The following is a 20890-nucleotide window of genomic DNA, read 5'->3' on the forward strand; positions in this document are numbered from 1 at the left end:
GGGCCCAGGGGGTAAGGGGGCCACAACTATCTCCGAGGCAGGTGGTACTGGGCATTATGATGAGCTATGGCACTGCACAGGGGCCCATGAGGTAAGGGGACCACAACTATCTCCGAAGCAGGTGGCACTGCACAGGGGCCCAGGAGGTAAGGGGGCCACAACTATCTCCGAAGCAGGTGGTACTGGGCATTATGATGAGCTATGAGACTGCACAAGGGCCCAGGAGGTAAGGGGGCCACAACTATCTCCGAAGCAGGTGGCACTGCACAGGGGCCCAGGAGGTAAGGGGGCCACAACTATCTCCAAAGCAGGTGGCACTGCACAGGGGCCCAGGAGGTAAGGGGGCCACAACTATCTCCAAAGCAGGTGGCACTGCACAGGGGCCCAGGAGGTAAGGGGGCCACAACTATCTCCAAAGCAGGTGGCACTGCACAGGGGCCCAGGAGGTAAGGGGGCCACAACTATCTCCAAAGCAGGTGGTACTGGGCATTATGATGAGCTATGAGACTGCACAGGGGCCCAGGAGGTAAGGGGGCCACAACTATCTCCGAAGCAGGTGGCACTGCACAGGGGCCCAGGAGGTAAGGGGGCCACAATTATCTCCGAAGCAGGTGGCACTGCACAGGGGCCCAGGAGGTAAGGGGGCCACAATTATCTCCGAAGCAGGTGGCACTGCACAGGGGCCCAGGAGGTAAGGGGGCCACAACTATCTCCGAAGCAGGTGGCACTGCACAGGGGCCCAGGAGGTAAGGGGGCCACAACTATCTCCGAAGCAGGTGGCACTGCACAGGGGCCCAGGAGGTAAGGGGGCCACAACTATCTCCAAAGCAGGTGGCACTGCACAGGGGCCCAGGAGGTAAGGGGGCCACAACTATCTCCAAAGCAGGTGGCACTGCACAGGGGCCCAGGAGGTAAGGGGGCCACAACTATCTCTTAAGCAGGTGGCACTGCACAGGGGCCCAGGAGGTAAGGGGGCCACAACTATCTCCAAAGCAGGTGGCACTGCACAGGGGCCCAGGAGGTAAGGGGGCCACAACTATCTCCGAAGCAGGTGGCACTGCACAGGGGCCCAGGAGGTAAGGGGGCCACAACTATCTCCGAAGCAGGTGGCACTGCACAGGGGCCCAGGAGGTAAGGGGGCCACAACTATCTCCGAAGCAGGTGGCACTGCACAGGGGCCCAGGAGGTAAGGGGGCCACAACTATCTCCAAAGCAGGTGGCACTGCACAGGGGCCCAGGAGGTAAGGGGACCACAACTATCTCCAAAGCAGGTGGCACTGCACAGGGGCCCAGGAGGTAAGGGGGCCACAACTATCTCCGAAGCAGGTGGCACTGCACAGGGGCCCAGGAGGTAAGGGGGCCACAACTATCTCCGAAGCAGGTGGCACTGCACAGGGGCCCAGGAGGTAAGGGGGCCACAACTATCTCCGAAGCAGGTGCTACTGGGCATTATGATGAGCTATGAGACTGCACAGGGGCCCAGGAGGTAAGGGGGCCACAACTATCTCCAAAGCAGGTGGCACTGCACAGGGGCCCAGGAGGTAAGGGGGCCACAACTATCTCCGAAGCAGGTGGCACTGCACAGGGGCCCAGGAGGTAAGGGGGCCACAACTATCTCCGAAGCAGGTGGCACTGCACAGGGGCCCAGGAGGTAAGGGGGCCACAACTATCTCCGAAGCAGGTGGCACTGCACAGGGGCCCAGGAGGTAAGGGGGCCACAACTATCTCCGAAGCAGGTGGCACTGCACAGGGGCCCAGGAGGTAAGGGGGCCACAACTATCTCCGAAGCAGGTGGCACTGCACAGGGGCCCAGGAGGTAAGGGGGCTACAACTATCTCCGAAGCAGGTGGCACTGCACAGAGGCCCAGGAGGTAAGGGAGCCACAGCTATCTCCGAAGCAGGTGGTACTGGGCATTATGATGAGCTCTGAGACGGCACAGGGGCCTTTTCTGTCCGTGTCGGCTCTTGTCCCCTCGCACGTTAGACGCCAGCACACCGCTCCACTCACCTGCCCGCAGAGACGATCCTCACCTACGGGGATAAGCTGCAGACAATACGACTACATCAACTCAGACACAGCGCGAACCGGAAGTCACTGCCGTGTACAATTCCTGCGCTGGAGAGTATCCGGGATAGCCTAAAGACAGAGAAAGAACAACAGCGCCACCCAGCGTCCCGGAGGAGACATGACATCATGCAACATCTCAGGTTCCAACTCATAAACAAATACCCGAATAACCAAAATTATTTCTTTTGGGTCCAGTTTATTGTAGCGTTACTACTAGTAAAAGGGTTGGCTGTAGCGCATTATACCACAATAGTGAATCTTCAACCAACGCAATAGCTGGCAATATCCCGGACTACATTTCCCGTGACGCTCGGCAGCTGCTAGCGCATGCGCAGACCTTTCTCGGTTGGCAGTGTTTGAGTGGGCGTGTCTGGATCCAGCGCGGTGCACGGGCTCAGCCTGGAATCTGGGGACTTTCTTGTCATTTTGCAGCCGCTGAATGAGAGCAGAGCAGCCGAGGACAGGTGCAGGTACCGGCAGAGCTCCGCTCACTGCAGTGCCCTGGGCCAGAGGGTGGGCCTTCCTTCATACCCTTGAGGTGACATGTGGGGGCAGTACATACCTACATGCCAGGGGTCAGGCTCACTGCATGGCGTGCTGCTATCACTGTCAGGCCTGGAAAAGTTTGTTGCACTCCTTTCCTACATGTGATTACTCTCAATCCCTGGCAGCAGCCCCCCCCCCCCAGTCTCTGGCAGTATTCCCACCTCACCCCCCCACCTCAGGGGTCTGTGTCAGTAGCCCCCCCTCCTGTGGTCTCTGGCAGTAGCCCCCGAGTCTCTGGCAGTAGCCCCCCCTCCCCCGAGTCTCTGGCAGTAGCCCCCCCTCCCTCGGTCTCTGGCTGTAGCCCCCCCACCTCCTCCCTTCCTCTGGTCTCTGGGACTGGCAGTAGCCCCCCCCCCCCCCCCCCACACACCTCCTCCCCTCCTCTCCTCCTCTGGTCTCTGGCAGTATCCCCCCCCCCCCCCCACACCTCCTCCCTTCCTCTGGTCTCTGGGACTGGCAGTAGCCCCCCCCCCTCCTCCTCTGGTCTCTGGCAGTAGCCCCCCCCCCCCCCCCTTCTCCTCTGGTCTCTGGCAGTATCCCCCCCCCTTCTCCTCTGGTCTCTGGCAGTATCCCCCCCCCCTTCTCCTCTGGTCTCTGGCAGTATCCCCCCCCCCCCCCCCTTCTCCTCTGGTCTCTGGCAGTATCCCCCCCCCCCCTTCTCCTCTGGTCTCTGGCAGTATCCCCCCCCCCCCCACACCTCCTCCCTTCCTCTGGTCTCTGGGACTGGCAGTAGCCCCCCCCCTCCTCCTCTGGTCTCTGGCAGTAGCCCCCCCCCCCCCCTTCTCCTCTGGTCTCTGGCAGTATCCCCCCCCCTTCTCCTCTGGTCTCTGGCAGTATCCCCCCCCCCTTCTCCTCTGGTCTCTGGCAGTATCCCCCCCCCCCCCCTTCTCCTCTGGTCTCTGGCAGTATCCCCCCCCCCCCCCTTCTCCTCTGGTCTCTGGCAGTATCCCCCCCCCCCTTCTCCTCTGGTCTCTGGCAGTATCCCCCCCCCCCCCTTCTCCTCTGGTCTCTGGCAGTATCCCCCCCCCCCCCTTCTCCTCTGGTCTCTGGCAGTATCCCCCCCCCCCTTCTCCTCTGGTCTCTGGCAGTATCCCCCCCCCCCCTTCTCCTCTGGTCTCTGGCAGTATCCCCCCCCCCTTCTCCTCTGGTCTCTGGCAGTAGCCCCCCCCCCCTCCTCCTCTGGTCTCTGGCAGTAGCCCCCCCCCCCCTCCTCCTCTGGTCTCTGGCAGTAGCCCCCCCCCTCCTCCTCTGGTCTCTGGCAGTAGCCCCCCCCCTCCTCCTCTGGTCTCTGGCAGTAGCCCCCCCCCCCTCCTCCTCTGGTCTCTGGCAGTATCCCCCCCCCCTTCTCCTCTGGTCTCTGGCAGTATGCCCCCCCCCCTTCTCCTCTGGTCTCTGGCAGTATCCCCCCCCCCTTCTCCTCTGGTCTCTGGCAGTATCCCCCCCCTTCTCCTCTGGTCTCTGGCAGTATCCCCCCCCCTTCTCCTCTGGTCTCTGGCAGTATCCCCCCCCTTCTCCTCTGGTCTCTGGCAGTATCCCCCCCTTCTCCTCTGGTCTCTGGCAGTAGCCCCCCCCCCCTCCGGTCTCTGGCAGTAGCCCCGTAGCCCCCTCCGGTCTCTGGCCGTAGCCCCCCCCCCTCCGGTCTCTGGCAGTAGCCCCCCCCCCCCTCCGGTCTCTGGCAGTAGCCCCCCCCTCTGGTCTCTGGCAGTAGCCCCCCCCTCTGGTCTCTGGCAGTAGCCTCCCCCCTCCGGTCTCTGGCAGTAGGCCCCCCCGCCCCCTCACCGGTCTCTGGCAGTAGGCCCCCCCGCCCCCTCACCGGTCTCTGGCAGTAGGCCCCCCCGCCCCCTCACCGGTCTCTGGCAGTAGCCCCCCCGCCCCCTCCTCCGGTCTCTGGCAGTAGCCCCCCCGCCCCCTCCTCCGGTCTCTGGCAGTAGCCCCCCCGCCCCCTCCTCCGGTCTCTGGCAGTAGCCCCCCCGCCCCCTCCTCCGGTCTCTGGCAGTAGCCCCCCCGCCCCCTCCTCCGGTCTCTGGCAGTAGCCCCCCCGCCCCCTCCTCCGGTCTCTGGCAGTAGCCCCCCCGCCCCCTCCTCCGGTCTCTGGCAGTAGCCCCCCGCCCCCTCCTCCGGTCTCTGGCAGTAGCCCCCCCGCCCCCTCCTCCGGTCTCTGGCAGTAGCCCCCCCGCCCCCTCCTCCGGTCTCTGGCAGTAGCCCCCCCGCCCCCTCCTCCGGTCTCTGGCAGTAGCCCCCCCGCCCCCTCCTCCGGTCTCTGGCAGTAGCCCCCCCGCCCCCTCCTCCGGTCTCTGGCAGTAGCCCCCCCGCCCCCTCCTCCGGTCTCTGGCAGTAGCCCCCCCGCCCCCTCCTCCGGTCTCTGGCAGTAGCCCCCCCGCCCCCTCCTCCGGTCTCTGGCAGTAGCCCCCCCGCCCCCTCCTCCGGTCTCTGGCAGTAGCCCCCCCGCCCCCTCCTCCGGTCTCTGGCAGTAGCCCCCCCGCCCCCTCCTCCGGTCTCTGGCAGTAGCCCCCCCGCCCCCTCCTCCGGTCTCTGGCAGTAGCCCCCCCGCCCCCTCCTCCGGTCTCTGGCAGTAGCCCCCCCGCCCCCTCCTCCGGTCTCTGGCAGTAGCCCCCCCGCCCCCTCCTCCGGTCTCTGGCAGTAGCCCCCCCGCCCCCTCCTCCGGTCTCTGGCAGTAGCCCCCCCGCCCCCTCCTCCGGTCTCTGGCAGTAGCCCCCCCGCCCCCTCCTCCGGTCTCTGGCAGTAGCCCCCCCGCCCCCTCCTCCGGTCTCTGGCAGTAGCCCCCCCGCCCCCTCCTCCGGTCTCTGGCAGTAGCCCCCCCGCCCCCTCCTCCGGTCTCTGGCAGTAGCCCCCCCGCCCCCTCCTCCGGTCTCTGGCAGTAGCCCCCCCGCCCCCTCCTCCGGTCTCTGGCAGTAGCCCCCCCGCCCCCTCCTCCGGTCTCTGGCAGTAGCCCCCCCGCCCCCTCCTCCGGTCTCTGGCAGTAGCCCCCCCGCCCCCTCCTCCGGTCTCTGGCAGTAGCCCCCCCGCCCCCTCCTCCGGTCTCTGGCAGTAGCCCCCCCGCCCCCTCCTCCGGTCTCTGGCAGTAGCCCCCCCGCCCCCTCCTCCGGTCTCTGGCAGTAGCCCCCCCGCCCCCTCCTCCGGTCTCTGGCAGTAGCCCCCCCGCCCCCTCCTCCGGTCTCTGGCAGTAGCCCCCCCGCCCCCTCCTCCGGTCTCTGGCAGTAGCCCCCCCGCCCCCTCCTCCGGTCTCTGGCAGTAGCCCCCCCGCCCCCTCCTCCGGTCTCTGGCAGTAGCCCCCCCGCCCCCTCCTCCGGTCTCTGGCAGTAGCCCCCCCGCCCCCTCCTCCGGTCTCTGGCAGTAGCCCCCCCGCCCCCCTCCTCCGGTCTCTGGCAGTAGCCCCCCGCCCCCCTCCTCCGGTCTCTGGCAGTAGCCCCCCCCCCCCCCCTCCGGTCTCTGGCAGTAGCCCCCCCCCCCTCCTCCGGTCTCTGGCAGTAGGCCCCCCCCCCCCCTCCTCCGGTCTCTGGCAGTAGGCCCCCCCCCCCCCCTCCTCCGGTCTCTGGCAGTAGCCCCCCCCCCCCCTCCTCCGGTCTCTGGCAGTAGCCCCCCCCCCCCCCCCTCCTCCGGTCTCTGGCAGTAGCCCCCCCCCCCCCTCCTCCGGTCTCTGGCAGTAGCCCCCCCCTCCGGTCTCTGGCAGTAGCCCCCCCCCTCCGGTCTCTGGCAGTGGTTGTGAGTAATGGAGGGAGCTTAGTGGACAGGGCTGAATGTAATCCTGTGCATGGCTCCGCAGTGACTCAGTGCCCGGCCTTGTATGGAGGAACTTTGGCTCTGAAGAACGTGTCATTGCCCTTTTTTCCATTACACACCCAGCTACATCTCCATAAAACATAAACATGAAGGAGTTTGTTCCTTCTTACATAGGAAGTACTGTATGTGGTTACTGTAAGTGAGAGAGATGTGGTAGAGAGGGTGATGCCAGTCATGGAATGACCATCTGGCACAGATCGCACTCCCTGCCTTTGTGCAAAATTTGTATTGTAGAAATATACTGAAAGTGGACCTGTCACTTGGTCAAAAGTGGGACACTCCTGCTCTTATTTATTCCTGCTGCTCACCTGAATATTCTGTGTTTTTGGGTTGTTTTTTTTTTTAAGTCCGCCATAAGCAGTGGTGTAACGAGAGTCTGATGGGTCCCGGTGCAAAATTTGGACCTGGGTCCTCATCTGCATGTTGGTCAGATATATGGGCCGTCATAGTGTTCTAGATTCTATAAAGACATAGGTGTTCACCCCCGCCCTGGCTCCTTCTTATAATAATCTCCCCCATCCTGGACCCCTTCCGTTTTTCTTTAGCACATTTTAAAAAGAAACAAACTGTTGTACTTGCCTTCCTCTGCTCTCACGCCGCGCTGAGTCCTCTTCTGTAGTCGGCGCACGTACTGGCAGCACATGACCTTACTGCCATGCGTCACTGGCAAGCAGACATCTGCTGCTGGCCTCTGATTGGCTGGCGGCATGTATTGCAGGGTCTCTGCGCTGAATGTGAATGTGGCCATACGGTTTCAGACATATGAACCTTTTTATTTAGTTATCATTTTTCTGGCCTTTACCTAGGGGTGTTGCTCACAGAATTCTCTGGGGTGTGTCTTTAGGTTGCTCTGTATAATTACTCTGCGAGCACCACCCTCTTATAAAGACCATAAAAATGAGCACTAAATAAAGAGGCTGCAGTCTCTTGTACAGTAGGTTGGATTGTAATATATGAAAAAGCGCAATACTCAGGGGAGCCGTGGAAATAACATCTGTAAATCTGCTGCAGTGGAAATTGCAACAAAAACTGAATCTGCAGCAGGATCTTCCTGTGTTTCGTTCCCTTTAGGGTTAGGGCACACATTGTGGACGTGTTGTGGCTCTCCACTGCGTATCTGCAGCAAAATCTGCACGTTACATGGAGATTTTGTTGCAAATTGTATTGAGAATTTCACCCCTGCATTGAACTATTGAGGACTGAATGATTTTCTTACAAAGAATCGACATGGGGTAGATTTTAAAATCCTCACTGCGGGTCAATCGATGTGCGGAAAATATCTGCAATGAGTAGATCAGCTTTTTAGAGTCATATTCACCTTGCTGGGGCTGAGTTATGCTGCGGATTTCCCGCACGGAAAATACGCATCAAATCTGAAACCTGTGAATCCATCCTAAGATGTCCTTGTTGGTAAAGACAACGTTCCACATCAAATTCTGAAGGTGAAGGCCAAGAGTGTGATCACACTATAGGACCACACATCTGCTTATTTCCAGTGATGCACCTTCTGTACAATACCATGGCCTAGTGAGGTGATAACCCCAGCGTAACATAGCAGGGCTTGTCCCCGTGGCTCTGTACAGTGAATGCATAGCCCCACCAGGTGTCGCCATATTACACAGATCTTACCTAGGAGTAATGTTCTGTAATCTGCACACCAAGGACCAAGTTCTGTATGAATCTGACAGAAAACCCCTCTGTGCCCCCATAAGACGTCAGAGGCATGCTGGGGTACAGTAGGCTGGCATATCCAGTATTGCTATAGGTGCAGTATGGGAGCTTGCCAATACAGCGCCGTACTGGCTATGTTTACCCACAACACGGATAGTTACAGATTTCCCAGAAACGGACGTAACAAAAACACCTGAAAAGAATTGTAATTACGGTACTTGAAAGAAATCGTCATTAATTCATCAAACTACCCAGCGTAGTATTATTTTTATTTGTGATTGGGGGAATTGCAGTATTTGCATGGAGCTGAACAGTGGCCCACAGAGGCAATGTTACCATTGGGCCCTTGGCATCTCCGTCCAAGCCCGATTCTCATCCATAAGAGATCAAGCTCTATAGCATCAATGCAGACAAGTAGCTTCTGTGGCTCAGTGTGTTCCTATTGGCAATGGAATATGTCTGTTTCACCTCTGAGAGTATTGGGACGTTTATTCCCTCCATGGCCGATGTGTGAAATTGCTCCACCATTTATTCTGTATAGTGTCCAGGGAGTTGGACCATTGCTAAAAGAACCGGAAAATATCAGATGTGCATTACTTGCATCTCGGGGTGCGCCATGTACCAAGTACAGATCCTGGATTTAATCTGATAGACTGGTCATTATAGTTTCTTATGACATACAGAAATCCTACAAAACATGGCTGCCTTTGAGCTTTTGGTCTTGTCTTTTTTTGTATTTTAGTTCTTTTCCAATGTCTATAAAGGCCACGTGCATGCATTCAGTATTTTACCTCAGTATTTGTAAGCCAAAACCAGAAGTAGAACAATCGGAGGAAAAGTATAAAGCTATCGGTATGTTCCCACACGTTGTGTTTTTTTCTTCTGCAAATCTACTGCTAAGTTTTCTCTGGCAGGAAAACAGCTGCGTTAAAAATGCAGGATTTGTTGCTTTTTTTGCTGCATTTTTTTAACAACCCATTACTTCCTACTGGTGAAAAAACGCTGCAAATAGGCAGCAAAAACGCAGGTGCGTTTTCTGCTGCAAAAATGCTGAAAAGTGACATGCTCTGTTTTCCAAAAACACAACCAAGGCACAAAATACGCAACAAAAAAAAACACAACCAAGTCGCAAAATACACAGCAAAAAAAAACGTGTGAACAGAGAATTCTGGTTTCTCAGACTTTGCTGGTAGTGCAAAACGCAGCAGAAAATTTGCATAAAAATCTGCAGCAAAATACGCTGCCAAACCCAACAGTATGTGGTCAGTATTTTTCCTCAGTATTTGTAAGCCAAAACCAGGAGTGGGTGATAAATACAGAAGTGGTGAGGTGTTTCTATTATACTTTTACGAATGTTCCTCTCCTGCTGGTTTTGGCTTACAAATACTGAGGTAAAATACTGACCAAATACTGATATTGGGCCGCAGCCTAATAGAAACGTGCACCACTTCTACATTCATTACCCACTTCTGGTTTTGGCTTACAAATACTGAGGTAAAAAAAACCTCACCAAATACTGAACATGTGAACGGGGCCTTATAAGCCTTGTCCCAGTGCTGTTATAGCGCTGAAATTGGATGAAGGAAAAAAACAGGTCTAAATATTCATTACTATACCACCAAAACTACAATGTGTGAGTATAGCCCTTTAAGTGATTGTCTCATAAACATAACTGTTTTTTGTATGGAAACTGGCGTAGTGATCACCTGATTGATTCCGATCTTTCTTCTCTCACACACCTAGAGATTTGCTGGTGTCATCGACTGAAGCAGCAGCCATTAAAAAAAATATCTGGCTATGTAATGCCCGTGTTGGCTGGGCCCAGAGGGCCAAGTTCACACAAGCATACAGTATAAAGAATGGTCAGTTTAATTCAGAAAACCATTTTTTTGTCACTTACTATCCATGCGAAGTTTGTATACAACCCGTTTTTTTATACAGCAGGAGCGATTAATCATTTACAAAGCCATTTACAGTTTGCTCTGTTACAAAATTGCAATGTATCCATAAAAAAAACAGATTCTACACGGTCTCGCTGCATGGCACCCATTGACCTGAATGGGCGACTTGCATGTGATTTAGGCTATGTGCCCACGATGCAGAAATGTTCTGGATTTTTCCTGAGCATTTCTGCATCTCCCTGGCAGAAAAAACGCATGCGGATTGTACATGTGGATTGTACATGTGTTTTTCCTGCCAGGGACATGCGGATGTGAAGCGGTCTTCACATTCATTTCCGCATGTGGGTTGACAAGCGCTTTCCAAGCGATTTTAGCATCACTTGGAAAGTGCTTGACAACTTGGTCACACTATATAAATCCATGCAAAGGGCATGGATATATATAGTGTGACTGAAAGAATGGTTAAAAATAAATCTATACTTACCTTCTGATGGCTCCCGCAGTCTTGCTTCGCTCCGTCCTGGCTTGCCGGCAGCTCACGGTACACTGAAGGACCTGCCGTCACATGACTAGGACGTCAGCGCAGGTCCTTCAGTCCACCGCGAGCTGCCGGCATGGGAGGACGAGTCTGTATTCCGCATCTACAGATGCAGTGATGCGGAATCCAAGCGATTCAATGCCAGTCAATGGCGGAAAAAACGCAGCGCTTCCGCAAAATAATTGGTAGTGCTGCGTTTTTTTCCGCAATGATGATCCGCAGCGGAAATTTCCACAGCATGTGCACAGCACATGCGGATTATCATTGGGGAACATGGCAGGCCTTCTACCAAGCGTTTTTTAAGCGTTTCTGCAGTGTTTTTGCTGCTGCGGAAACGCTTAAAAAACGCATCGTGGGCACACAGCCTAAGGCTGCAGAAACGCTTAAAAGCTTGGTAGAAGGCCTGCCATGTTCCCCAATGATAATCCGCATGTGCTGTGCACATGCTGTGGAAATTTCCGCTGCGGATCATCATTGCGGAAAAAAACGCAGCACTACCAATTATTTTGCGGAAGCGCTGCGTTTTTTCCGCCATTGACTTGCATTGAATCGCTTGGATTCCTCATCACTGCATCTGTACATGCGGAATCCATGCGTTTCAATGTGCGGATGGTACCCGGGTCTGGAGGACAGGAGACTCTCCTCTGGACCTGGGTACCATAGAACCTGTAAAAAAAAGAATAAAATAAAAAATAAATATATTTACCTTCTGATGGCCCACGGTGCACTCGTCCTCCCTTACCGGCAGCTCGCAGTGGACTGAAGGACCTGTGCTGATGTCAGTCATGTGACGGCAGGTCCTTCAGTGTAGTGTTCGCAAGCTGTCCATGTATAGTCTGTTTTTTTACAGACAGCACTCGGACTGAAAATACGATTGTGTGAAGGAGACAAATACGGCTTGTCTTCAGGAGACAAGTTTTGTTTTCTCCATCTTTATAAGGCTTAAACCCTGTTATAATTTTTATACACAAAATGTAAAAAAATGGTAATGAAAACTAAGTTTATTTGGTTTAATAAATTATTTTTTTTTATTTTTTTTCTTTTAGAAATCGTTCTGGATTGCACAGTATGTTGGTCACGTGTTCAGCAAGTTTATGACAGCACGTTGTGGTCTTGATTTTCCTTTACTGGCTATTTTTTATATTTAGTCAGGTGAGGTAAGAAATGCTGTCCACGCACCGATCGTCCATATCATAACCGAGTACAAGATTAAATAGAGCAATGCTACTTTTTCCTTGTTACATGAGGGGGTTAAATATAGAGGAGAGTGTTTTGAGTAGTTGCAACATTTTCGTGACAGAGTGTTGAACCATGAGCAGGGTTACATAGACCGATTTTGTGGCACCATTATCCACATTCAGATCCTGGGAAGGCTACGTTTAGACAAACATGATAAATTATGAGCCAATCGCTTCGGGTGCACAAACGTTATATGCCTGGCACAATGGAAACTAGCACTGTCTGGTACAATGGACATCACTAGTGCGAGCAGGTACAGTTACCCTTCATTACACAGTGAGTGCTTTGTAATCGCTCCCCCACTTTGACAACCTGCAGTTCAGCGTGAGTGTGTGCACGCAGAACAAGCTGTCGCTCAGTGCCGGGGAGTGATTACAGCACTCACACTCTAGTGAGCAGTAACTATAACCGCTCCCTGCACCGCACCAATGATTTGAAGCGAACAGCTACAGGGAGGATATAAGTTAATTTCTCCCAGTAGCCGCTGTTCCAGTAAGGCAGCCAGGTAGGAATTTAACCCTATCTCTGCTGGTAAATAACATTTCTGGACTTGACATGTTCCCTTTAAAAAGAGGCAGAACTGAGACATGGCAGGCTGACCTGCTTGTTGACAGTTTTTAAGAGAAGTGGGGTTTTTTGTACTCTACAGAAAAATAAACTAATCAAAGGAAGGAAAACCCTAATCTGCTTTGTACAAAGAGGAGAGATTTTACATTTGCTGACTGTTCTAATATGAATGTTACTTTTTATTTTGCTGATATATGATCTGCTTGTCTGTAATGCCTTTGCACAGGGAAGTTATTAGGTAGGTGATAGTATTTCCAGTGTTTAGTAATGGGTGGTAAATACTATTTTCTACACCTCCTTTTTTTTCTATGGAAGCCGCACATGCCTGCTGTTATTTGTACATTATGGTGTGACTTTTCTTTTTCTTTTGCTCTTAGGCTTGATGTCAGCATGCATCTACTGAGGACTTTGTATTTGAGATGCAATTCCAGGATAATTTCCATTTACACTTTAACATTACGAGCACATAGACCACAAACATGCCTCTTCTCACCAAGGATTGGATGCCAGGTTTTAATGTTTCATGGACAAAACCAATGGTTTCATTCAGCCCCTAGACACGATTCATCACAAGACAAAGGAGACCACCAGATCCCTTCTCTTCATGCCAGTGACTCTGAGAAGAGTAAAGACATAAGCTCTGCAGCCGATGCTCCTGTCCCTATAGATGAAACCGATCCTTTACAAGACAAGTCCATTGGCCTAGTACAGAGGTTTAAAAAGACTTTCAAGCAGTATGGGAAAGTGATGGTGACCGTCCATGTGCTGACGTCCAGTGTGTGGCTGGGAACCTTTTACTATGCTGCTGTAAAGTAAGTATCTACAGGGAAAAGGCACGGCCGCATGGGTAGAACTGCCAGTTATCTGCAAAATTGTGCAGCCCTGACAATCAATTGGAAAGCCACAGTGATGTGTCATACCAAGGTGGTTTCCTGCAGGATTGCTGGCACGTCTCAGCCGATTCTTGTGGCCATGGTCAAAGAAATGTATTTTTTTCAATATGCATTCATTATATATGTGATACGAAGGTCCTTATTGTCTGGTCACTAAATTGTTTCGAGGACAGTTTCTTCTGTCTTCTCAAAGTGGTATAGCCATGTTACATATCTTCAGTATATGCCATGAGTATATGATAGTTATGGGTCTCACCTTTGCCAACTGTGTGTTTCTAACAACCCCAATCTCTTCTAGTTTTGCAAGTAATTTCAGACCTGGACAAAGTGCGACCCAGGCCGCATGCGGACATTTGGCTGTTCAATCGGGACAGCCAAAGGTCAGGATACAGTGCCGTCAAGCACCACGGGGCCACCCCCAGCACAGCGTTTCACTTTCACTGGTGCCTGCATCCTTGGGATGTAGATACCAGTAAAAATAATGATGCAACAGGGATCCATCAGCTTCCTCTTCCATCATTGAGCCCGTGCTTCTGAGAGTTCCGCAGACGCGATGATGTCACTACAGTGCGCCAGCTGTGCCTCCGTACATAGCGAAAGCCGGGGAACGGATGTAGGTGAATAGCTTTTATTTTTGACAGTACATTTAGGGAAACTGTTGGGACAGAATACTGTGCAAGGGGGCTTTGTGGGGGTATAATACTGTGCAATGGGGGGCTGTGTGGGCACACAACATTGTGCAATGGGGGTCTGTGTGGGCACACAACATTGTGCAATGGGGGTCTGTGTGGGCACACAACACTGTGCAATGGGGGGCTGTGTGGGCACACAACACTGTGCAATGGGGGGCTGTGTGGGCACACAACACTGTGCAATGGGGGGCTGTGTGGGCACACAACACTGTGCAATGGGGGGCTGTGTGGGCACACAACACTGTGCAATGGGGGGCTGTGTGGGCACACAACACTGTGCAATGGGGGGCTGTGTGGGCACACAACACTGTGCAATGGGGGGCTGTGTGGGCACACAACACTGTGCAATGGGGGGCTGTGTGGGCACATCATACTACGTGGGGGGCTCTGATATCCTATGTGAAACGATCATACTGTGTGTGGCCACTGTATTGTATTATATTGTGTTGGGGAGTTGTCGGTCACGGTATAATGGCTGAGGAGTATGATTTATAAACTTTGTAAAAATCAGTAATTTATATGGTTTTGATTAGCTGCTACATGTAAGGATGTTACAATAAGCCCTATTGTAACATATATTAACAGTAACAGCTAGTCAACTGACTTAATTTTTATCTGTCAATACTGAACAAAATTAACATAAAATAAAAATTATGAGCAGAATTAAGTCTGTCCTGCTCAACCCTCACAGTATTTTGTGTGTCCCCTTGGAAAAAATGAATTGCCTAACCCACGTCTATAGTCTCAAGTTTAATCACCTTAAAAGAAATTCACATTTTAAGTCTTTTCTTGAAGTCAATTTTACAAAATAATAAAAACTGTCCTAAAAAAAAAACCTGCATGAAAATCTGCATATGAAATCCCCATGTGTTTTCTTTGCATATTTTGGTGCAGGTATGACACTGGATTTTATTCTGTACTTAGCAAAGATTGAAATTGCCGTGAAAATCTACAACAGATAGGAAATGTAATTTGAAAATCCTCAGCATGCCTAGATTTGCTGCAGATTTTAATGCTGTGAGTGAATGAGGTATAGATGACCTACTTGGGGTGTGTTCACACTGCATCTTTTTCCCACCGTTTTTTGAGCAGAAAATGCAGCAGAAAAAAAAATTGGTTTGTATCCTATAACATTTTCATTTTATCACTTCAACCTGCGACTGTCTGATGGTCTTTCCATATATTGCAGTATATGGCTAAAATCACTGTCTCATATGAAGCGCAGCCTTTGCCTGGACTTCACAGGAGTAACAAGATGGCAGCTCTTGAGGCCTTCAGCATAGTAAACCATTGGCACCCTTGAATGGTGCCGCATAAATTCCTCTGTCAAAGATTTAAGGGGGTAAAAGCAGCGATTGGAGCTCCGATCTCTGCTGTTAAAGGCAGAAGCCGGGTATGGTGTATGCTCAGCTCCTGAGCCTGCTCTGTGAATAGGCACATAGGGCGTGCCAGTACTTTCTATGGGTCCAGTTATACAGACCAACTAGTAGCACTACTAAACAACTGCTGATCGGTAAACCTTCACATGGGCAGACTGCAGTAAATGATGCGTAATAGATCTCTCAGTGCACATAGGCTGCCGTAGTTCTCGGCAGTGTGAGTCCTGATCATAGGACGATGCACTGCTCAGGACGATGATCTTTTGCGCTGCTTAAAAGATTATTTCACCAGGTGAACGACTGTTTTGTTTGTTCATCTGGGGATCGGCAGCTTGTTTCCACTAAAAGATTATCCTGAAATTAGCGTTTTTAAGAACACTTGTTCACGATGATATTTTATTGTTAATGCAGTTTTATTTTATGAAGAGGATAATCCGTAAAAAAACAGCAATTTTTTTTTTTAAATTTGAATGCCATAACTTTTTTTACACTACTGTGAACTGTCTTAAAATATAAATTGATTTTGTTTTCCATAGTGACCAAGCACAGTGCACTGCATAGCAATGCTGTATTGGAAAAAAGGGGGTTAGGCATGCTGGATTTCAACATGTCCAATCCTTTGTTCCCACAATAATAAAATCCATGCACTCCCCTCTTATTCCTCTCTCTCCCCTTTGAAGTAAACACTGAGGCTTTGCTGATCTGAGCATACATGCTGGTGTTGGGTAGATGAGCATTCATTTATCTGTGGCCCTTATTACACATTTTTGATAAATGAGGTGAACAGTTTTCATTCTTCACGATTTCTTTCACTTCCGTTTGTTTACACCCAGAGGCGGAAAGCTTGTACATAACTTATAGTTCAGACGGGTGAGGATTTGCTACAATGTAACCAGTCTAGACAAGACTAATCTTCCGTGAGCTAAGCATATCAACAATGCAGATCCCTGCCCTGTGCTGACAGCTCGCTGAAGTCTATGGGCCGAGTGTGTATGTGTTTCATAGGGGAGAGGGGAGTGCAGGGGCCTGGAGATCCTGGGGCTAAACACTGGGCTGAGCGTTATCCCACATATGTGGCTGTTTATACTTTCCACTTACGTTTCTGCATTGAAAAGGACTTAATTTTACCGTCTTGCAGACAGTTTCTGTCTGTTCCTGTTAGGGTTTTCCACATCTGTTTCTGCTTTAGACTCCAGTTTTTTGTGTGCGCCTCTCGCCCGCTGCCTCCACATCGTCAGTCTGCAGCTGGAGAGCCGAGCACTTGACATCAGCGCATATTATAGTACAAGTGTTTGTTTTAGTTACCCCTCAACCAGCTGGCATTATTGCCCTTTCTAGCTGCTACTGATCGCAAATGTCAGTCTAAACTTAGCGTCCTCCTTTGCATTATATGTCCCAGCTATTAAAATATCAGGTCTTTTCCCCAGACAGTGGATTATGTTGTGTCCTGACAATGTAGATCTCACTTTGTTTCCACTCACAGGGTCTGGAGGGTTTTATTGCGCTTTCACCTTTGCTGCTTTAGTGGATTTTTTTTCAAAAAGTAGAATCTTTTCTTTTTCCACTCTCTTTACAATTCACTCCAGACATTGGTGTCAAAAACTGCATCTAAAAGGGCATGTGTGAGAGTACCCAAATTGTACTACTTTTTTTGTCTCTGTGCAGCCAATTACTGCTTAGTAAAACCGCACTGCGTTTCACCACAAACTTTGTGATGCGAAGTTCGATGTAAGTATTTGCGGAGCTGAATAGTATGGCTCCATCAAGAGTTTAGCGGCCACTAAAAAGTTAACAGTTGTGCTGTTCAGCTCCACAACTACTTTCATCCAGCTGAATTGGAGCGGACCTGCAGAACCTGGCATCGGCTGCTGAACATAATGGAATTGTGCTGTTCAGCTCCTCAAATGCTTACATCCGGCCAGCGCTAGGAACGGCATACTCACTATTGAGGCGCAGAGCCAAAAGAAGACACTTTTTTTTTGTTTGTTTGTTTAACTCTTGCAATTTTTAAAAAACTATTGTTAAAATCCTTTTCAAATGCATAGGTACAGATGAGCAGTACAGCTGATTGGTGGTAGGTCTGATAGGTGATCTATAGCAAAGTAGTGTAACAACCCTTTAATGTGAAAGGACCTCATTAGATCTCGATCAATTGATTATTTCTTCTAATTTCCCTGTGAACATCAGCTGATCATACATTTTTTTTTCTCTGGTGTCATCTTGGTTGCATCCTAGTTGCTTTTCTTTTTTCTCGTCCCTTTTTTTTTCTTTAAAGCAGGTAGAGTGAATTTGTTTATCCATTGACTCTTAAAGAAGCCCTCCCATGATCCTTGTTTTTCCTAAATCTATGTGAGTGTTACTCACCTATCACGGTCTTGTCCTGGATCCAGTGTTCTTCTGCTCCTCTTCTCAGTGATCTCTTCGCTCTTCAGGCTCTCCGGGTCACTTTGCTCTGGGTGGCCTTATTTCTCCTTACCGGGACTGCTTGATTTATGAAAACTGAACTTTAAGAAGCTTTCAAGATGGTTCAGGAGAACTGAGATCAGCGGTACAAACCTGATCCAAAACATTTATAAGGCAGGAAATCCCACTTATTAAACCTGACAGGGCACACCTGTGAAGTGAAAACCATTTCCGGTAACTACCTCTTGAAGCTCATCAAGAGAATGCCAAGAGTGTGCAAAGCAGTCATCAAAGCAAAGGGTGGCTACTTTGAAGAACCTAGAATATAAGACATATTTTCAGTTGTTTCACACTTTTTTGTTAAGTATATAATTCCACATGTGTTAATTCATAGTTTTGATGCCTTCAGTGCGAATGTACAATTTTCATAGTCATGAAAATACAGAAAAATCTTTAAATGAGAAGGTGTGTCCAAACTTTTGGTCTGTACTGTATAGATTTACTTTTCTATACCCTGTATGCCCATAGTAGAGGTCTGATATTGCCCAGGGGGGTGACACAATCCCTTTAAGGCTGTCTTGTTCGTGCAAAAAAAAAAGAACAAACGTTTTTTTCTGATTTTGTTTTATTCTTGGCCTTTTCTTAATGTTCACGCTCCGTTAGCGCTTGTTCTGTGCTGATCTTTCAGCCAAGTACACACAAGCGTATTTTATAGTCTGCATATGACCCTCAATACTGCTATCGACTGCGGCTCTTCCCGCCCCAACTTCCAGCCTCGTAAACACGTGAAGTTGTCATTGCGGGACAGTGTGGGCATGGCGGATATATATGAACTGTGAAAAATGCTCACATCAACCTGGCCTTAATCTAAAATTGTGCATTTAATTCTTAATTTCCTTGGAACACTTGTCATAAAGATGCCATTGTCTGTGTAAATACAGCAGTTCTTCTGAATTTGGCGATGCCTGGCTTTTCTTCCTACATATCTCCATTACTGAGAGATGGATCCCACTTCACTGTATATAAATGTACTCTTTTTAGCCAAGAGGACGGGGTCTTTAAGTTGTCTTGTCAAACCAGACTAGATTTACATATAGGGAAGAGGGGGCCATATACAGTGATTGAGAGTTGCAAGAACAAAAGAAAAACATTGCCAGATTCAAGAGAACCTCGGCATTTACACAAGGTAAAAAATGACATTTATGGCATGTGATTGGTCCTTTATAAAGTCATGTGACTTGCGTGCAATTTTAGATGTAACTTTTTTTCAAACAGGAGAAAAATCTCATCTCGCTGTGTGTAGCAACGCACCATGTAATTCCAGTCTAATTCTGCGGATACGTAGGACAGGACATAGGATGGGGCTTATATTACTGACTTTTACTAACCAATATTTTGCATTTAGCCGTGATTGGTAAGTGTGTTGTGGGATGATAATATACAGTCATAGACATGGAAGTTCCATCCGATTTAATGGCCTACTCACCAGCTATAAATCCTAAGAGCCTGCAGAGGGCGATCTTTGCCCATAGCTAATACTCTTCTACATGGTACAGCTTCCGTCAGCAGGATGCCGTCTGACTGTAGTATGGTGCTAATGTACAGAACTGTGTAATGTGGTACATTTTACAGGATTAAGGTCATTCATTTTTTTATTATTTGTCTTAATATTTTTTATTCTTTTTTTTTTTTTTTTTTTTTTTCAAATAGGGGAATTAATGTGGTTCCTTTCCTGGAGTGGGTTGGATTGCCTGAAAGTATAGTGAACATTCTTAAGAATTCTGAGAGCGGGAATGTCCTGACAGCATACGCCTTGTATAAGGTAGGGATTTGTGGGTACATGGGGTGGTCAGCGGGGTCTGTTGCATGCTCTGGTTGTCAGTTTCCAGCATTAGACTCTGCCCAATTACCTGACATGACAAATTAATAAAGCCGTCATATGGAGGAATGTGTAGCAGTGCCTGGGACCTCTGGACACACAGACTACCTTCAGTCACTGGCTTGCTTGTCTGTGACCCGTATTCATTCCCTTCCACAATCAAAGTTCGGATTAATGCTAACTTGCCATCAATTATCTCAGTATGCCCTTCAGTCATTCTGTGCCGTGGCCAGGACATACTAAATCCCCTTTTTGTAGGGATATATTTCTATAACAAAGCCACATTATTGCCTGCTCATTATAACACTGGCAAGTTTGACAGCCCGGTAGCAGAGGAGTCATGGTGATGAGAGACGGGGCTAGTGGGGGTGTAGTAAGGGGTCTTTCTTCATTGTCTTTTTTTTTTTTTATCCTCACAAACATTTGACGTGGTCACATGCTTTTAGTGAAAATTCCCTCTGGTTGCATCATTTGGAAGCACTGTGGCTGTTGGGTCTTACCTAAAAACTGTACGCCAGCTAGAAATGGATATAGAGGCTTTATCAATGGGTTCTTACCATCTATATGTATCAAATCATCCTTCACCAAACACAATGTTATTAAAAGATGTCTGCTTTGGAGAACTTATTTTTAAATACCTTTTTAGCACATCCTTCATTAAAGGGGTTATCCAAGACTTTTTCAACGTGAGCACAATACAGGGAATTTATTCAAATACATTATTCTCGCCTGTGATTGGCTCAATCGGTCCCATGTGCGCTGTGGGAATATCATCACCTTACACAGACCGTACAATTATGTTTTAAAGGGTTTTTCCAAGAATGAATATTTTTACTTCATAGGTTCCTACTGTGTGAAAATAAAATGAGATTTAATGACCTATCTCTGCTCCAGTGCCCGCTCTTTACCACTGATTCCAGTCTTTGTTACCAAGCTTCAGCGGTGATGTCATGACAACAGCACTGCAGCTAATCACTGTGCTCAGCAGCGCTGTTGTCATGGCATCACTGCAGCAGCCTGTCTCCCAAGACCGGAGGATGCGGTAAAGAGCCGGCACTGGAGCAGAGGAGGGTCAGTAAATCTCCATTTGTTATTTTTACTCAATTGGGGCCTATGAATTAAAAAAATAAATCATTCCAAGAAAACTTTTTTTAATGAATTTCTGTTAATGCTTCATTTTCCCTTCCGTGGCGCGGAAGGAGAATTGACCACCTGCTGTGGGGGGTTTCATATTACAGCCGGTTACTGTAGTGCCAAGCAAGAAGCCAATGTTAAAGGGGTTGTCCACTACTTGGACAACCCCTTCTCAATCC

The 20890-nt window shown here is 50.0% G+C and overlaps 2 protein-coding genes across 5 annotated transcripts in view; one reads left to right on the forward strand and one right to left on the reverse strand.

The window, feature by feature from the left end:
* RNMT (RNA guanine-7 methyltransferase) overlaps positions 1 to 2164 on the reverse strand; it is a 63634-nt gene extending 61470 nt beyond the window's left edge. The window contains exon 1 of the mRNA XM_073678974.1: positions 2009 to 2164. The gene's annotated coding sequence lies outside the window, so the exon portion shown is untranslated. The remainder of the gene's footprint in view (positions 1 to 2008) is intronic.
* A 215-nt stretch (positions 2165 to 2379) lies between these two features.
* FAM210A (family with sequence similarity 210 member A) overlaps positions 2380 to 20890 on the forward strand; it is a 31293-nt gene continuing 12782 nt past the window's right edge. Inside the window, exons 1-4 of one of the 4 annotated variants that reach the window (XM_073678975.1) lie at positions 2380 to 2538; positions 11572 to 11682; positions 12709 to 13143; positions 19409 to 19520. In XM_073678975.1, the coding sequence (XP_073535076.1) occupies positions 12722 to 13143; positions 19409 to 19520 (534 nt within the window). In that variant the 5' untranslated portion in view covers positions 2380 to 2538; positions 11572 to 11682; positions 12709 to 12721. The remainder of the gene's footprint in view (positions 2539 to 11571; positions 11683 to 12708; positions 13144 to 19408; positions 19521 to 20890) is intronic. The other 3 variants (XM_073678976.1, XM_073678978.1, XM_073678977.1) reach the window with 3 other exon arrangements.

This window comes from Phyllobates terribilis, unplaced genomic scaffold (assembly GCF_046119375.1).
Source record: "Phyllobates terribilis strain yellow unplaced genomic scaffold, ASM4611937v1 Scaffold_4__5_contigs__length_816908805, whole genome shotgun sequence".
NCBI lineage: Eukaryota > Metazoa > Chordata > Amphibia > Anura > Dendrobatidae > Phyllobates > Phyllobates terribilis.